The sequence below is a fragment of the Eupeodes corollae genome, chromosome 1 (genome assembly GCF_945859685.1).
Source record: "Eupeodes corollae chromosome 1, idEupCoro1.1, whole genome shotgun sequence".
In the NCBI taxonomy this organism is placed as follows: Eukaryota; Metazoa; Arthropoda; class Insecta; order Diptera; family Syrphidae; genus Eupeodes; species Eupeodes corollae.
The window spans coordinates 260,550,960-260,565,562 of NC_079147.1; the positions used below are offsets into that span (position 1 = coordinate 260,550,960).

The 14,603-nt window shown below is 33.1% G+C and overlaps 1 protein-coding gene across 1 annotated transcript; it reads right to left on the bottom strand.

The window, feature by feature from the left end:
- Positions 1-847: 847 nt before the first annotated feature.
- On the bottom strand, positions 848-1,907 carry LOC129950156 (uncharacterized). Its single transcript, XM_056061998.1, has 2 exons — positions 1,488-1,907; positions 848-1,435 (listed from the first exon to the last, which is right to left on the bottom strand). The coding sequence occupies exons 1-2, from the start codon at positions 1,905-1,907 to the stop codon at positions 848-850; spliced, it is 1,008 nt and encodes a 335-aa protein (XP_055917973.1).
- Between the last annotated feature and the right edge of the window lie 12,696 nt (positions 1,908-14,603).

Genomic DNA, 14,603 nt, shown 5'->3' on the forward strand with positions numbered 1-14,603 from the left:
TGTTGAATAATATTTATATAGAATCCGATGCGCAACATGCAATTCTGTCTCTCATATTAATTGTACGTATTTTTATTTCCTGGGATTACAGGATTATAGCTTAGTAGGAAACATGCATAGGTCATATTATAAAAAAAAGCTTAAGGAGAATTTTTCTTAATAATAATAATAATACTGATAATAATTTTGTATAGCCACTTATTAAAAATTATTAACTTTTCCTTGTAACTTGCGTTGTGTTTCGCTATTCTGTGCTTGAAACATAAAATAGGACAAAAGTCGATTAAATACCGAAACATTTACAAAATCGCTTAAGCAACAACAACATTTACATTCAAAATTTTTACATTTTCGTGAGGAACTAAAAAAGTGACTTACGTTATTTTGATAAACTAAAATTGCATTTAAAGAACTTCAATCAATAATTTATTATTAAGATTTGTATGTCGCACGAATTTAGTGATTTGTTTGCCAGGACTTTAATTTTTGTTGAAATAAAACACACAAAATATGTTTAAAAATATAGTGCTTGTATTTTAAGGCTTTAAAATTAATGTATAAATATCGATGTTAATTGAAAGACGGCTTTTGATTGACTAACATTTAATTTCATTTATAACTTAGAAGTAAATTCACAGAATTGACAGTTGTCACTTATAAAGTAATAGAAGATTATATTGTCACTTATGACAGCTCTCCCCGACTATTTAAAATATTGATTATTTAAAATAATTAGTATTTAAAAATAAAAGTTATTATAATTTGAAAATATGTTCATATACAAAAATTCAGGTTAAGATAAAATATTTTTTAAATTCAAATATTTTTAAAGTTTACAATTCATTAATTAATTCGTATATCCCCACCTCTCGGGAACTTTCTTCACTCGGCTGGATCGTCGAAGGTTGATATCGTTGTTTTGCATTGGTATATTACCCATTGACTTCCCATTGCTGTGTATTGGTGGTGTAATCACGGATTTAGCATTTTGTAATTGATTGGAAGTAGACGGTCCAATATCTTGCGATTGATGGCTCATAGCCGGCGTCGATAGTGTCTCCTCCAACAATGAAAATCGGTCGTCATCTACTTCCTTTGTATCATCGTCAGTAACCATATAATCATTTGGCGATTCGCCGATTTTCTCCCCTATCTTCCTAAGCTGGTCTGCATGTCTCCTCCAGTACTGATTGTCATAAAATTTGATGTTGTAGTGTAGATCACCCAAAATTGCTTCTACAGTTTCAAACTGCCGCACTTCTTCTTCGCCATATAGTCTCGTGCTGCAATCCTTTCTCCCACAGAGAATTTCTTTTTTGGAAGTTCGCGATTTGTTATGACTTCGGCTGGCAAAAGTATGTCCAACTTTGAATGTATTTGACGCCCTAGCATCAGCATCGATGGGGATTTTCCTGTAGTTGGATGAATCATTCGCCTGTAAGCAAACAAAATAGTATTTAAATAACTTTTCATAGAAACTCGACTACAGTTTGCTTCTTTTTTTTGATTGTTTGGATGAATCGCTCCGCAAGCCAATTGGTTATAGCTGGGTGATATGGTGCCCCCTGTTTATGAACCATACCGTTTCGTTTCAAGAACAACTGGAATTCCTTTGAATTGAATTGGGTTCCATGATCACCCACGAAAATCTTCGGGATCCCAAAAGCAGCAAAAATTTGTTCGCAAATATGGATTGTGATATGTGCTGTTATGCTGGATATGATGTGGACTTCTGGCCATTTGCTGAATGCGTCCACAAGAACGAATAGATATTTTCCCATGAAAGGCCCCGCGAAATCGGCATGAACCCTTTCGAAGAAATTCCTCGGTGTCACCCAGCAATGAATTGGAAACTCTTTTCTTGGATCCGGACGCGTAGATTGACATAGATGACAATTTGACACCATCTTTTCGATATCTCTATCCACTTGGTTCCACCAACAATAGGCTCGGGCTAAACTCTTCATGCGAGATATTCCAAAATGTCCCGTATGCAACTCGGGGAGTACTCGCTCCCGCAGCTCGTTCGGAACGTGCGATATTCCAAATCGTTGATTCGGCTCACAGTTACGTGAATTTGGTTGATTTCATCTTTTTGCATAGGTGTCTGCAGATGAATAGTAAAGATTTTTATCCAATACAACTTTACTTTGCGCAGCCATTCCTTTCCCAATAACGGCTTACGATCAGAGCGAATAAGGTATATCTTCACAGGTGCACTTGGGGTGTCGATAGTCACGTTGACCCAGATATAACCTGGGGAGTCATTCCGTAATTTCAGAAACGATAATCGTCAAAACGATTATCATTAACGATATCGTTAATAATTTGCTTCACGTAACTTTATCACTATCGTCTCGTTCAATCGTTTTCAGTATAAGTTCGTTGAGTATATTATACTATGACTGAAATGTCAAAATGAATTCAACGAAAGATAATGCTTGTTCAATAGCTTGAAAATGCTATTAAACTTGGTTTTTCTCTATGAGAAATTTTGAAAATTAACAAAAAATGTATTGTTAATAAACATGCCACCTATTTTGTGATGTTTATTGTTATTGTCACTTTTTGTGTTTTCTTTTGTTGCCGCCGAAGATAAAACTATAATATCAAAATGTTTGTCCAATGTCTGATATTTTTGTAAATCAGCTGCAGTAATAAACCCAATTTTGTCCAAGAGAAGGAAGTGAAGACTTCATTTTATCCACAGGGAATATAACTTGGCTTCAAAAATATGTTTTGTTTCCAAAACTAATTTGGATTAGTGCTTTGTGCAAGAGCGATACTAAAATCGTTGCCTGTTGAATATACCACCCAATGTTCCTCCGCTCCAGAGTTTCAATAGTTACAACAAATTTTAATATTGAATGTATGTATATATACATTATGTATTTAGAACGACAACCGTCTGGCTAATTTATTATTTATAATATCATTAAAAAGTCCTCTTTTGCAATTCCAAAAAATACAATGGTTTTATTTATTTAACAACAATTAAGAGAGATTACTAATGTTTTCTATATAAAAAAATGCTTACATATGGGTTTGAAAAGATAGAAGGTCCCATTCATCTCTTTATTTTCTTCGTAACCGAATTCATTGTATTTTTTTGAGTTTTTATTTTCATTTTGTAACAAAACTAAACTACACCGAAAATTTTTTACTTCAATTTGCTTAGTTGTCAGCGGAAATTAATAGCAGACGATACCTACTTAGCTATCGTGCAAACGCTATCGTTTTGACGATATCACTTTAACGATTATCGTCTTACGTGAAGTGAGACTATCGCCGAAACGCTATCGTCTAACGATTATCGTTTTACGGAATGACCCCCCTGCACAATCCAACGGCATCTTACAGTAGCTGTATACTTCTATGTCATTTGCATTGACTTTGAGTTTTGAAAATTTTGCATCCATCAAGCTCATTAGTGTCGAGCACCTGTGTCGATTTCAAAATTAATAAATGTTTTGTTAACTTCCAACTTACAAAATATCTTAGCTCTGTCGTTTAATCCACTGCCTTTATCTCCGACGTCTCGTCCACCAACAGCGTACCTGTATTTTGCTCTTCTTCTTCAATTTTATTTAATTGTGTGTTGGCCTTAAAAAAAAAACCTTTTGTAAGTGGGCTTTCTTTTTACAGAAATGGCAAACGGTGTCTTTGTGAGAACATTGATTTGTCATATGCGATGTCACGCCACATCGAAAACATTTCTTTGCTCCCTTATTATTGCCATCAGATTTATTATATTTACCGTACTTTAAGTTGGTCCGTTTTACTTTGTGTTTTTCGTTCAATTTGCTAACGCAACCTTTCTCGCTCTCTCCCCCACACTGGTGAAGTTCAACGCCTTCTCTTTCAGCACACTCATATGCCGTAGCAGCATTCACCGCATCATCTAATGTAAGATTTTTTTTCTCTAGCAATCGGCTTTGGATTTTTTGATTACGCAGACCAAAAACAAATTAAAAATTCTGCGCAATTTTCATCGCTTTTTTGCTTTCGCATGTAGAATCTATAATTCTCAAGAATTTCATTGGGTCACGGATTGAAGTGGGCCTCAAGAGTCTCAACTATTTCCTGGTACTCAATTGGCACCTGGGGAAGTAATTTGTCGCACAGAACATCATATGTCTCCGCTCCCATGTAGTGGAGAATGAGTTGACGTCGTTTCCCAGCGTCGCTATTGTAAAGGTCCGTTGCTGTCTCCAGACGTTTAACATAGCGAGTTAAAGTTAAAAACCGTGGTTTCAGGAACTGGATTTAGTGCCATATCTACTTTTATTCAATTTAATTTTACTCTCCAAATGAAATTTAATTTCTAGCACACGTGTAGTTGAATTGCCTCGTCGCCAATTAATTTATAAATATCGATGTTAATTGAAAGACGGCTTTTGACTGACTAACATTTAATTTCATTTATAACTTAGAAGTAAATTCACAGAATTGACAGTTGTCACTTATAAAGTAATATAAGATTATATTGTCACTTATGACAAAAATAAACCCGTAAAATAAGTTTACATACATATATATTTACCTTAATTTATTTTTTCAAAATCTATAGAGCAATTTTTCTTCATAAAATAGTAATATAAGTTTTACATATGAATATTGTTTAGTTGTTATGCACAACTGGTTTGAAAAAGGCTTAATGTTTCTCCTTTATTACAATGTGCAGACATTCAAAACCAATGTGAATAGGTTTATCCTTTTTTTATTCTATCCACTTTTCCTAATTGTTCCCACTGTGTGTAATCATTATAAGGGCACTCAAAACTCCTTCAGTGCGCCCACAAAATACAATAATATATGGATTAACACAGAATATCAATTAAATATTTATGAAAAAAAGGTAAACAAATTACCTTGTACACAGAACAAAAAAGTCATCCTATTGACTATTTTGGTAGTCAATTTGACTATTTGGTAGTCAAATTTCAGCCGATAGCCGAGATATTAAATTGAACAAATTTCGGTTGTCAATTTTGGGATCCGAAATTTTGTTTACAATTTGGTAGTCAATATGAAAACTTTGTTTGAAGTAAATTGCAACTACGGTTATCATATTGACTAATATGGTAGTCAAAACGATAACTGCGTAGTCAATATGACAACCACAGTATTTAATATGACAGCAGGGGTAGTCAATAGAACAATTTTCGATTGTCAATTTTGGGTAGTCAATATGACAACATTGCCAAGATGCAATCAGAGAAGCCGCCTCTGATGTGCTGGTTTCCAAGCAGACACTAACAAGGAACCCCTGGTTTGATGATGAATGTCGGCAGACAAATGCAGTCAAACCACAGGCACGCAAAGCGGCGCTGCATAAAAGGACGAGTGCTGCTCATGAGCTCTATGAGCAAAAAAGCGAGGAGAACACCGACTTCTCAGAAGGAAAAAGAGAGGGCATGAGAAGCGTGCGGTCGAAAATGTTGGGAGGTTTAAAAGCAGGAATGAAGTTCGGAAGTTTTATGAACAGGTAAAATGAATTCACAGGTACATAAACCTAGAACCGAAGACTGCAAAGACGAAAGTTGCAACATCGTAGCGGAACCGCAGTCAATGCTGAGGATACGGACAACTTCTGCAGACTGTATAACGGCTATAACGAACTGAATTCCGCTGTCAGGCAGGATTATCCATTCAACATAGGCGATGAAATCCAACAATCCCGTCCTCCCGACTTAGACGAAGTAAAGATTGCCATATTTAAGCTGAAGTCTAATAAAGCCGCTGTAGTGGATGGCTTGAATGCCGAGCTCTTTAAAGCAGCTGGAGATAAGTTGGTTAGTAGCATGTACCAACTCATCTGTAAGATATGGTCGGAAGAAAGCATGCCCGATGAATAGAACCTCAGTATTGTTTGCCCGATCCTGAAAAAAGGAGACCATCTTAACTACGCCAACTATAGAGGATTCAGTCTACTTAACATCGCCTATAAAATCTTCTTTGCCGTAACGTGTGAACGTCTAAAGCCCATCGTCAACAACTTGATAAGTCCTTATCAGTGTTAGTTTTAGACCAGGAAAATCCACAGTCGATCAAATATTCACATTACGGCAAATCCTGGAAAAAACCCAAGAACACCAAATCGACACCCACCATCTTTTCATCGATTTCAAGTCCGTATATAACAGCATCTACAGGGACGAGCTGTATAGTGCCATGTCTAGTTTTGGCATCCCTGCCAAACTCGTCTGTTTGTGCAGCATAACCATGGAGAATTCACGCTGCTCCATAAAAGTTGGAAACAACTTAACAGAACCTTTCGATATCAAAAATGGTTTTAGACAAGGTGATGCGCTGTCATGCGATTTTTTAACATCGTGCTTGAAAGCATAGTGTAGAGCTCACACGTCAACACTAGAGGCACTATCTTTCAAAAGTCTGTCCAATTACTGGCATATGCTGATGACATTAACATAATCGGAAGAACTCAGCGTGATGTCAATGGGGCTTTTGTTAGTATTGAGGTAGAGGTGGCAAAAATGGGTTTAACGGTTAAAGAGGGCAAAGCAAAGTAGATGCTGTCGTCAAGAAAGAACATACAACACCGACGTCTTGGTCAAAACGTCACTATCGACAGACGTAACTTTGAGGTAGTCAAGGACTGGTCCTCTCTTGAGGGACCAAAGTGTTGCTATATAAGACCCTTATCATCCCGGCCTGCTTTACGGTGCAGAAGCATGGTCTATGACAAAAGCGGATGAAAGCACCTTGGGTCGCTTCGAGAGAAAGAGCTTCGTGTGATCTACGGTCCCGTATGCATCGAAGGGGAGTGGAGGAGAAGATGGAACGACGAGCTGTACGGGCTGTACAGCGGTAAAAGTCGTACGTTAAATGGAAAAAAATTATTAAATAGTATTGGTAATACTTACAACTAAGATTTATACATTTTTTTAAAGCCAAAACTTTTTCTATTAAAAAATAAAATGCACGACTGGGTCGCACGAACTTGCTCCTGTATGCTAAGAGTCTGTTTAAAAAAGTACTTATATAAGATTTAAAAATACCTGTAAAATAAGTTTGTCTTCAAAGATATAAATGCCTTTTAATTTGTCAAAAAAAACCACACGATCTTTGTATATGAAAGTACTCTCATGAGCAGAAACTTTAAGGACCAGATGCCGAGTCGTTGGCGTGGCGTTAGTATCGAAAGTGGAGAAATTCAGCGGGAGCGATAGAAAAATATTATTTCCATTCCTATGAGCAGACAGCAGAATAAGGGAGATAATTAATTTTCGACCCAAAAAGTCTACACAATTTCCTTCATTCTACTTGAGTCTATCCTTGTATATATTTTCACATAAAGAGCTTCCATATGAAGGTTGATGAATTTGTTTTTGTTTTATTTATATCAATGCACTTTGCCACTTTATATAAAAAACAAAATGGCTTAATATTGCATCTAATAAGGGGATGAAACAAACTTTTGCATTCTTACGTCAGCTGTTTAGGATCTTTTACCGATATTTGTTTTTATTTACATACATTCATAAGTCTGCTTTTACTTCCGTACGATCTTTGTATATGAAAAATGGTTTCTATTATGTATAAAGCTACGATGCGTTCGATATAGATTCAACTTGTTCCTTAAAAGCTTTTTTCCTTTAGATAGCTTTATTGTAATTTCATATTAGAAGAACCAGGATGGAAAATAAATAAGTTAAGAAAGAGGCAGACCATGAATGTTTAAATTGTAAAGCGATCGCCTATTGGTTGTGTAGTTAGGTAGCAGGAAGATGTCTAAAACGAATAAAGAATAGTTCATTGGCGTGCTTAGCTTTATGCAGATAGATAGATAAGGACATGTTTATGATGATAATGAAGGAATGTTATTGGTAGCTAAAAGGTACATTCCTTCTTTACTATAGGTTTTCAGCGTTAAAATGAAGTTCTTACGTTCAGTTTATTTATTTTGTTAAAGTTTAAAAAAATAACAAGGTACAAACAGGTACAAGAAATTGCTATTCATGTTTTGTTTACAGTCAGGCTTTTGTGCGTTTGGGATTTTAGCAGTAGTTGTAGAAGTTGTACGTAATACCTTTATAAATAGGTACAATGTGTATACGTTGAAAAAGTGATACTAGATTGTTGATTAAATATATCATATAAATGTGTACCAAATGCATTAATTTGGATGAAAGATAGGAATGTTATTACAATTTTGTCAAAATAATGCGCTCTTTCGGGCTCATGTACAGTTAAAATAATTTAAAAAATAATATTTTAAGATTCAAAATTTTACCTGAAAAAGAAGTTTGTCTTCAAAAATTTAAATGCCATTTTATAAATAAAAAAAACCGTTGATTTTTCAAATTTTTATTTTGAAAATCGTTAGAGCGGTTTTTTTTTAAATTAATTTTTTATATATAAAATTTTTCAATTTTGTTCTAAAAATATTTTTGGTACGCAGTTGTTTAGAGATTGTTAATATACGCTATACGTTTGAATTTCGTAAAAAAATGTTGATCCGTTTTTGAGATATCGAGTTTTGAAAAAATGAAATTCAATATTTTTTAAAAATCCAAATAACAAAAAATTGCACTTTTGATAATCAAATATTGTTAAAGCAGTATAAGAGCTCATTCAGAAAAAAAATTATTGAAATCGGTTTATAAGTTGCTGAGAAAATTAAAAAACAAAATAACGGTTCTATGAGCGGTACCTTTCCTGAGCAATACAAAAATTTTTTTTTCTTATTAAAAGCAGTCAAATTAAAAAATTAAATTTTAGAAAAAATTTAAAGAAAATCTATCGGTTTGTTTTTGAGAAAATTCAAATTTTCGTTTTTTGACCAAAAAAATTGTATGGTGGCCACTGTTAGTTTCGATCTTAAAAAAAAAATGAAAAAAACGCCTAACGAGAATCTGCTCAAAACCTTAACTTCCAAGTTTGGACTCAATCGAAGCAATGGTTTAGGCTGTAGGAGCGTGGACAGACAGACAAAACCGACCGGACGGAATCGCGGGACCCACTTTTTTCGACTTCTCTACCATCGTAATATCATGTTTGATTAAAATCTCGAGTTCGAAATTTTGCACGAATGCAAAACTTGCCATATAGTTCCTATATGTCGCAAGTAATAAAAAAACAACTCTCAACCATTCCTGTGTGCGAGTACTGTTGCCAGGGATGGAAGGGACCTACAGTTTTAAGCCGAATCCGAACGGAAAATTTGAGAAAGCACTTTTCATGACAAGAATTACTTTTTGAGAATTTGTCAATTCCTCGCAAGAGGCAGTACCCGTGACAAAAACTTAAGGTGGCATAGGGATCGAACCCAAGACCTCTCGCATGACAGTCCAACGCACTAACCATAGAAAAGATTGGAAGCATTCATTAGTTTGAACAATAAATTGATTGTACTCATTTAAGACTTCAATCACTCATTTGCATTATTTTCTAACGAAGTCATCTAATTTTGTTCATAGCATTCCCCCATTCTCCATAAAGATTACCTGCGACTTTTATTTAAAACCTTCATATGACTGCAATTTTGCATTCTTTTTTAATTTACACAACTCAAAGAATTCTATTGTTTCAAATGGGCTTTGGTAGGTTAATACATGTGAGTAATTGTTAGTCTTAGAAAACAAAAACAACTAAAATTTCACACCATAAATCACGGTCAATTTACACAAAACCTGACCAGAGATAAAAATTCTTCATGGCTATTTAGAAACGTAAAGTCTAAACACAAGTCTTTTATAGTCAGTGGGATAATTTGCATGCATATAGCCTGCTAAGTTGCCGCACTTACACTCAACTCGCTCATAATCTAAAATACAGAAAATCCTTCCGCATTCCGTCATTTAACACGAACATCTTGAAAGGTGCTCCTTCAACTCACATCTTAAGTTATATAAACTTTGCATATAGTTTAACGTCAAGATTTTCAGATAAGTTGCATCTTGTATATATGGAGATGGACAGGGACACACGCAGTAAAAGTAAAGTCCATCCAATGCCTCGTTTGTTGATGATGCGAGTTCGACGACGAAGACGCGACGATGATGCTAATTTTCATATTTAAGTGTGAAGACTCAAAAGAATATTATTTTTCTAAAAGTCAAAGTTATGGCATTTATTCTGTTCGTTTTTCTGCAGAAAATTATTATAGAATTTGTTTGTTTTTGAGTTAAGTTAGGCTGCCGCTGCTGCCGCTGCTGCCGCTGCTGCTGGTGCATTCTGGTTTTTGTTTTCAAATGCAAAAACGATAGATAAAAATGCATTGTGCCGCACCATTGCTAATGGGTTTATGACAAGTTCAACTCGAATTATGGTTAAGTATTATTCAATGTTATGTGCTTGTGAATTTTATGAAGTTGAAGCATTGGATCTAAGTTGGAAGGTGCATTTTAACCGAGTTGCTAATGCCATAATGAATAATTTTGAACCTCAACGTCCTCAAGTGACATGAGGATAGACTTTTGTGAAGATTTGATTAGACGTTGAAGACCTTGCATCAAGTCAAATCGGAGTAACTACTTTTACTTATATTGATTAACTAACTAACTAATTATGCTTAAAACATTTGAAAATGGCCAGATTTTTTTTTTTATATTTATGAAGATTCATGTTCAAAATTTTGTGAAATATTTAAATTTTCAAAAAAAAAAAATAGTTTTTGGTTTCCACACAAAGTTTAATTCGGAATTGTTTCTTTTTTGAAAAAATTGTGCAGTGACATAATTTTAGAATTTGGCCAACTGGCAAATTTTAACAGTTGGCCTTATGTCGCTCTCCAAAGTGACTTAAGGACAATTTGGTCTTATGTCACTTTCAAACTTTGTCTTCATCACCTTAGAAGATTGGAAATGCCATCCAAAAGAAAGTGTTTGGTAGGTTTTGAATTGGATTTGATATTGTTGATGATATAAATATTGAGTATCTAAACTCATCTTCAAAGATTGTGGTTCTGTAAAAGGGTTCATCTGCATATCGAGACATGCCAAAACTGTTCATTACGGTTTCTGTTTTGAACAATTCCAAAACATCTTCAACGCATGAGCTGCGGTCTTACTTTTCCAAATTGAACCATATACATAATACAAATGGCTACAATATGTTGGAAACATTTGGCAAACAAATTAAAAACTCTTATGCCACTTGAACTAAATTAGAAGCTTACCTGTAGAGGGTTCTAACAATCGCTTGAACATACTTCATTGAAGACTTCGCGTATGCCGCTTCTTTTTACTAAAACATTTCTTTTTTTCTTTTATCTCATTTATAGTTTTCATTTTATTTTTAAAACCTTCGTTATCTGTAGGTTTATGAGAGTCAATTGATTTCGGGATCCGAAATAGGTTTTCATTGTGTAGGTCGATTACCCCACTTGCACTTCACCCTTTATTGTAGCACACATGTCTTTTGGATAGCTTACAATTTCCTCTAAATTTACATAATTGTTTAATGTCAGGTATTATAACAGTTGGCTGCGTACTTTTAAGCCTTCACAAAATATTTTAATTATAGATCAAATCACTTCGAACATCCATTGTACGACTTTTTCGTACAAATGAGTAGCTTGGAACTTTCCTGATTACATTTACTTATTATCTGCTGTTACTCTTATCATAATTCCAACGGTAAAGACTGCTTTTAGTTATTGAAAAAATATCAAAACAAATTGGTCTTAACTTGCAAACAAATTTGGCGTTATGAAACATTCTGAAAGCGACATAAGGCCAAACGTTAAAATTTAGTCTTATGACACTTGCCCTGATGTCACGGCACCAAAAAAACATCTTTAACTGAAGTTTTCTATAGAAGCCTTCCATTTAATTTTATCTAATAAATATGAGAAACGGACACAATCCAGAAATTTTGAATTCAGAAAACTAAAATTGTGAAAAACAGAATCAAGAAAACACAAAATAGAAAAATACAGAACATCTATTACCCTAAATCCTAAAAGACAATATCAGGAAACCCCGAAAAACGCTTAATGCCGGAAATGAAAAAGAATATTTTATTGTAGAAAACTTTCTAAACACTTTTTAATTTAAATATTCAAAACTTAATTTCCTCTGTATTTTAATAATTTGCTGTAGAGACGACTTTGGTAACTTTGTGATATTCACTTAAGGTAATAATAATATTATATTCAATTTCCCTTCTGAAAGTTGGCCAAGAAAGAATATTTACAAGAAAATTGAATCAAAGTTGGTCAAAGTGTTGGTTTTCGCAGCTATTTCCTATTGGACAATGTCCGGTATATATTGCCGTGAACATGCCTGGATCTGCATAAAAGTTCAATAGAAGGGTATTTTTTAACTTCCCATCCCTTGTGTCGATTTGTCTTGCTTAAAAGTTTGTAGGTTTTCGTGTTTTGTTAAAAAAGTTGTCAGTTGAATAATTCTTAAAAATTTTAAAATTACCAAAAATATTTTGCATATAATGAAATAGTTTGATTACAAAATCTATTTTTGCTTACCAGTTTTTAAGTCGAAAACCAATTAAAAGTTTTTATTTCGTATATAAACAAATACAAATTGGATGAATGGAATGAATTTAAAGTCAATATCTTCTATTGTTCATGAGATATTCAAAACAGAACATCAATTTTTACCAAATTTGCGTAGAATCTTTTTTTTTAATTTTTTTACGAAAAAACGGACTGTTGGATTTTTGTGAAAAATTTCCTGATTATCGAAACAATATTTTCTGTGAGATAAAATAAGTTTACTAACTTTTATTAATTTTTTTGGAATGGTTTTTAATTTTGTAAAAAAAAAACCTGTCAATTCAATTTTTCTCAAAATTTTACTGAATGCTCACAACAATATTTTTTAGAAGGTCAAGTTAGTTTAAAGTCAAAAGCTCAAAGTTTGAGCTATAGAGATATTTTAGTCGAAAATCAATATTTACCAACTTTGAGTAATGTGTTTTTAAGTTTTTATTTTTTTATAAAAAAAACTGTCAATTCGTTTTTACTCAAAATTTGACCAGATGTCAAAAACGTCATTTTTCGTTGCACAAAATTGTTTTGGAGATGAAATCATTTTTTTTTCGTAAAATTTTTATTGTAAAGTAAAACTGTAACGTAAAGCTCTTATACATTCAACATAAATATTCTGTTATATAATCTTTTCTTATCTTTGTATAATATTTTTTTATTCACTTGCTAATAAACTCTTGTTCTGTAAAGACTTCTGCGTTCTGCCTTCTTAATTTAGTTCGTCGATTGGGATCTACTTCTAACTTCACAACAATTTTCGAGGTAGGTAACAAATATTTTATTTTAGTTTTTCTGATTTATAAAAAACCGTTCAAAAAAATATATTTTTGGTATCGCATTACAATATATAATATAAAATTTAATTCAAGTCTCTATCGTAATTGGTTCGTGAGATTTTTTTGGGTTAGCCAAAATGTTCAATTGTTTTTTTAAATTGATATAGTAAAAAAAAACCACCCACTCAATGTTTTTAATAGTCCTTTCTGCCAATGGCGGATCCAGGCGGGTCGTAGGGGTCATGAGCCCCCCCTCCCTTGGAGATAATTTGTTTGCTTTTGCGTAGGAATTCCCTTCAATTCAAAACTAATCGTATTGCGTTAATGGATATTACTACCATTATATTATAAATTATTTGAATAAGAGATCATCAATTTTATATTAAGTTGCCTTTAAATTCATCAAATTAGCCTTCAATTTTATTATAAAATTTGTTTGACACACATTAATAGCGAAAATTGAAGTGATTTTTACTTGCGACCTATAATAACTATATGGTATGTTCTGTATTAGTAAACAATTTCGATCTAGAGCTTTTAATCAAATATGACATTACGACGGTAGAGTCGAAAAAAGTGGGTACCCCGATTCCGTTAGTCTGTCTGTCTTTCCTGGCTCCTACAGTCCAAACAATTGTGTTGATTGAAATTAAGGTTTTGAGCCGATAAGCGTAAGGCGTATTTTTTACATTTTATTAATACGAAAAATAACAGCAGTCCCCACACAATTTTTTTGGTTCAAACATATGATTTTTCTAAAACTTTCTATAAACTTTGTGTTCTTAATTTAGCTTCTTTCTACAAGAAAAACATATTTTGGTATTACTCCAGAAGGGTACCCCTCAATTACCTTTTGTTTTGTTTTTTAATTTTTCTCAAGAACTAATGAACCGATTTCAATAATCTACTCTTTCTGTGCAAGCTCTTTTTGATAGTCAAATGATTAAATTGATGAAGATTTTTTATGATCAAAAATGTATTTTTTTTTATTTTTAAAAAATATTAATTTTGTTTGACGAAATTTACAAGTAAAATATACATTTTATAAGCTCTTTGTTTAGTGATTACCAAAACTATTTTAAGACAAAATTTAAAATAATTTTCGAAAAAAAAATAAGTTAATTTAGATTTTTTTAGAAATAAAATGGTATAGTTTTTGAGAAAAACTTATTTTGCAGGTACAATTTTAAATCTTAAAATGTAGGGAATATTTTTAAACAGACTATTTGGAAGAAATTAGCAAGTTCTAGATAACCAGTCGAGCATTTTGTTTATTTTAAAATTGGTTGAATACAAAAGATCTTAAAAGATTTTAAAATTTAAATAAATGTACTTTCGAAGTTAATTTGCTT

Bases quoted from the DNA above. Each gene is read 5' to 3' on its own strand.
- LOC129950156 (XM_056061998.1), bottom strand. From the start codon at position 1,907: ATGGTGTCAAATTGTCATCTATGTCAATCTACGCGTCCGGATCCAAGA. The intron at 1,436-1,487 runs GTAGTCGAGTTT...GTTTGCTTACAG, and splicing joins TCAAAAAAAAGAAGCAAACT to GCGAATGATTCATCCAACTA.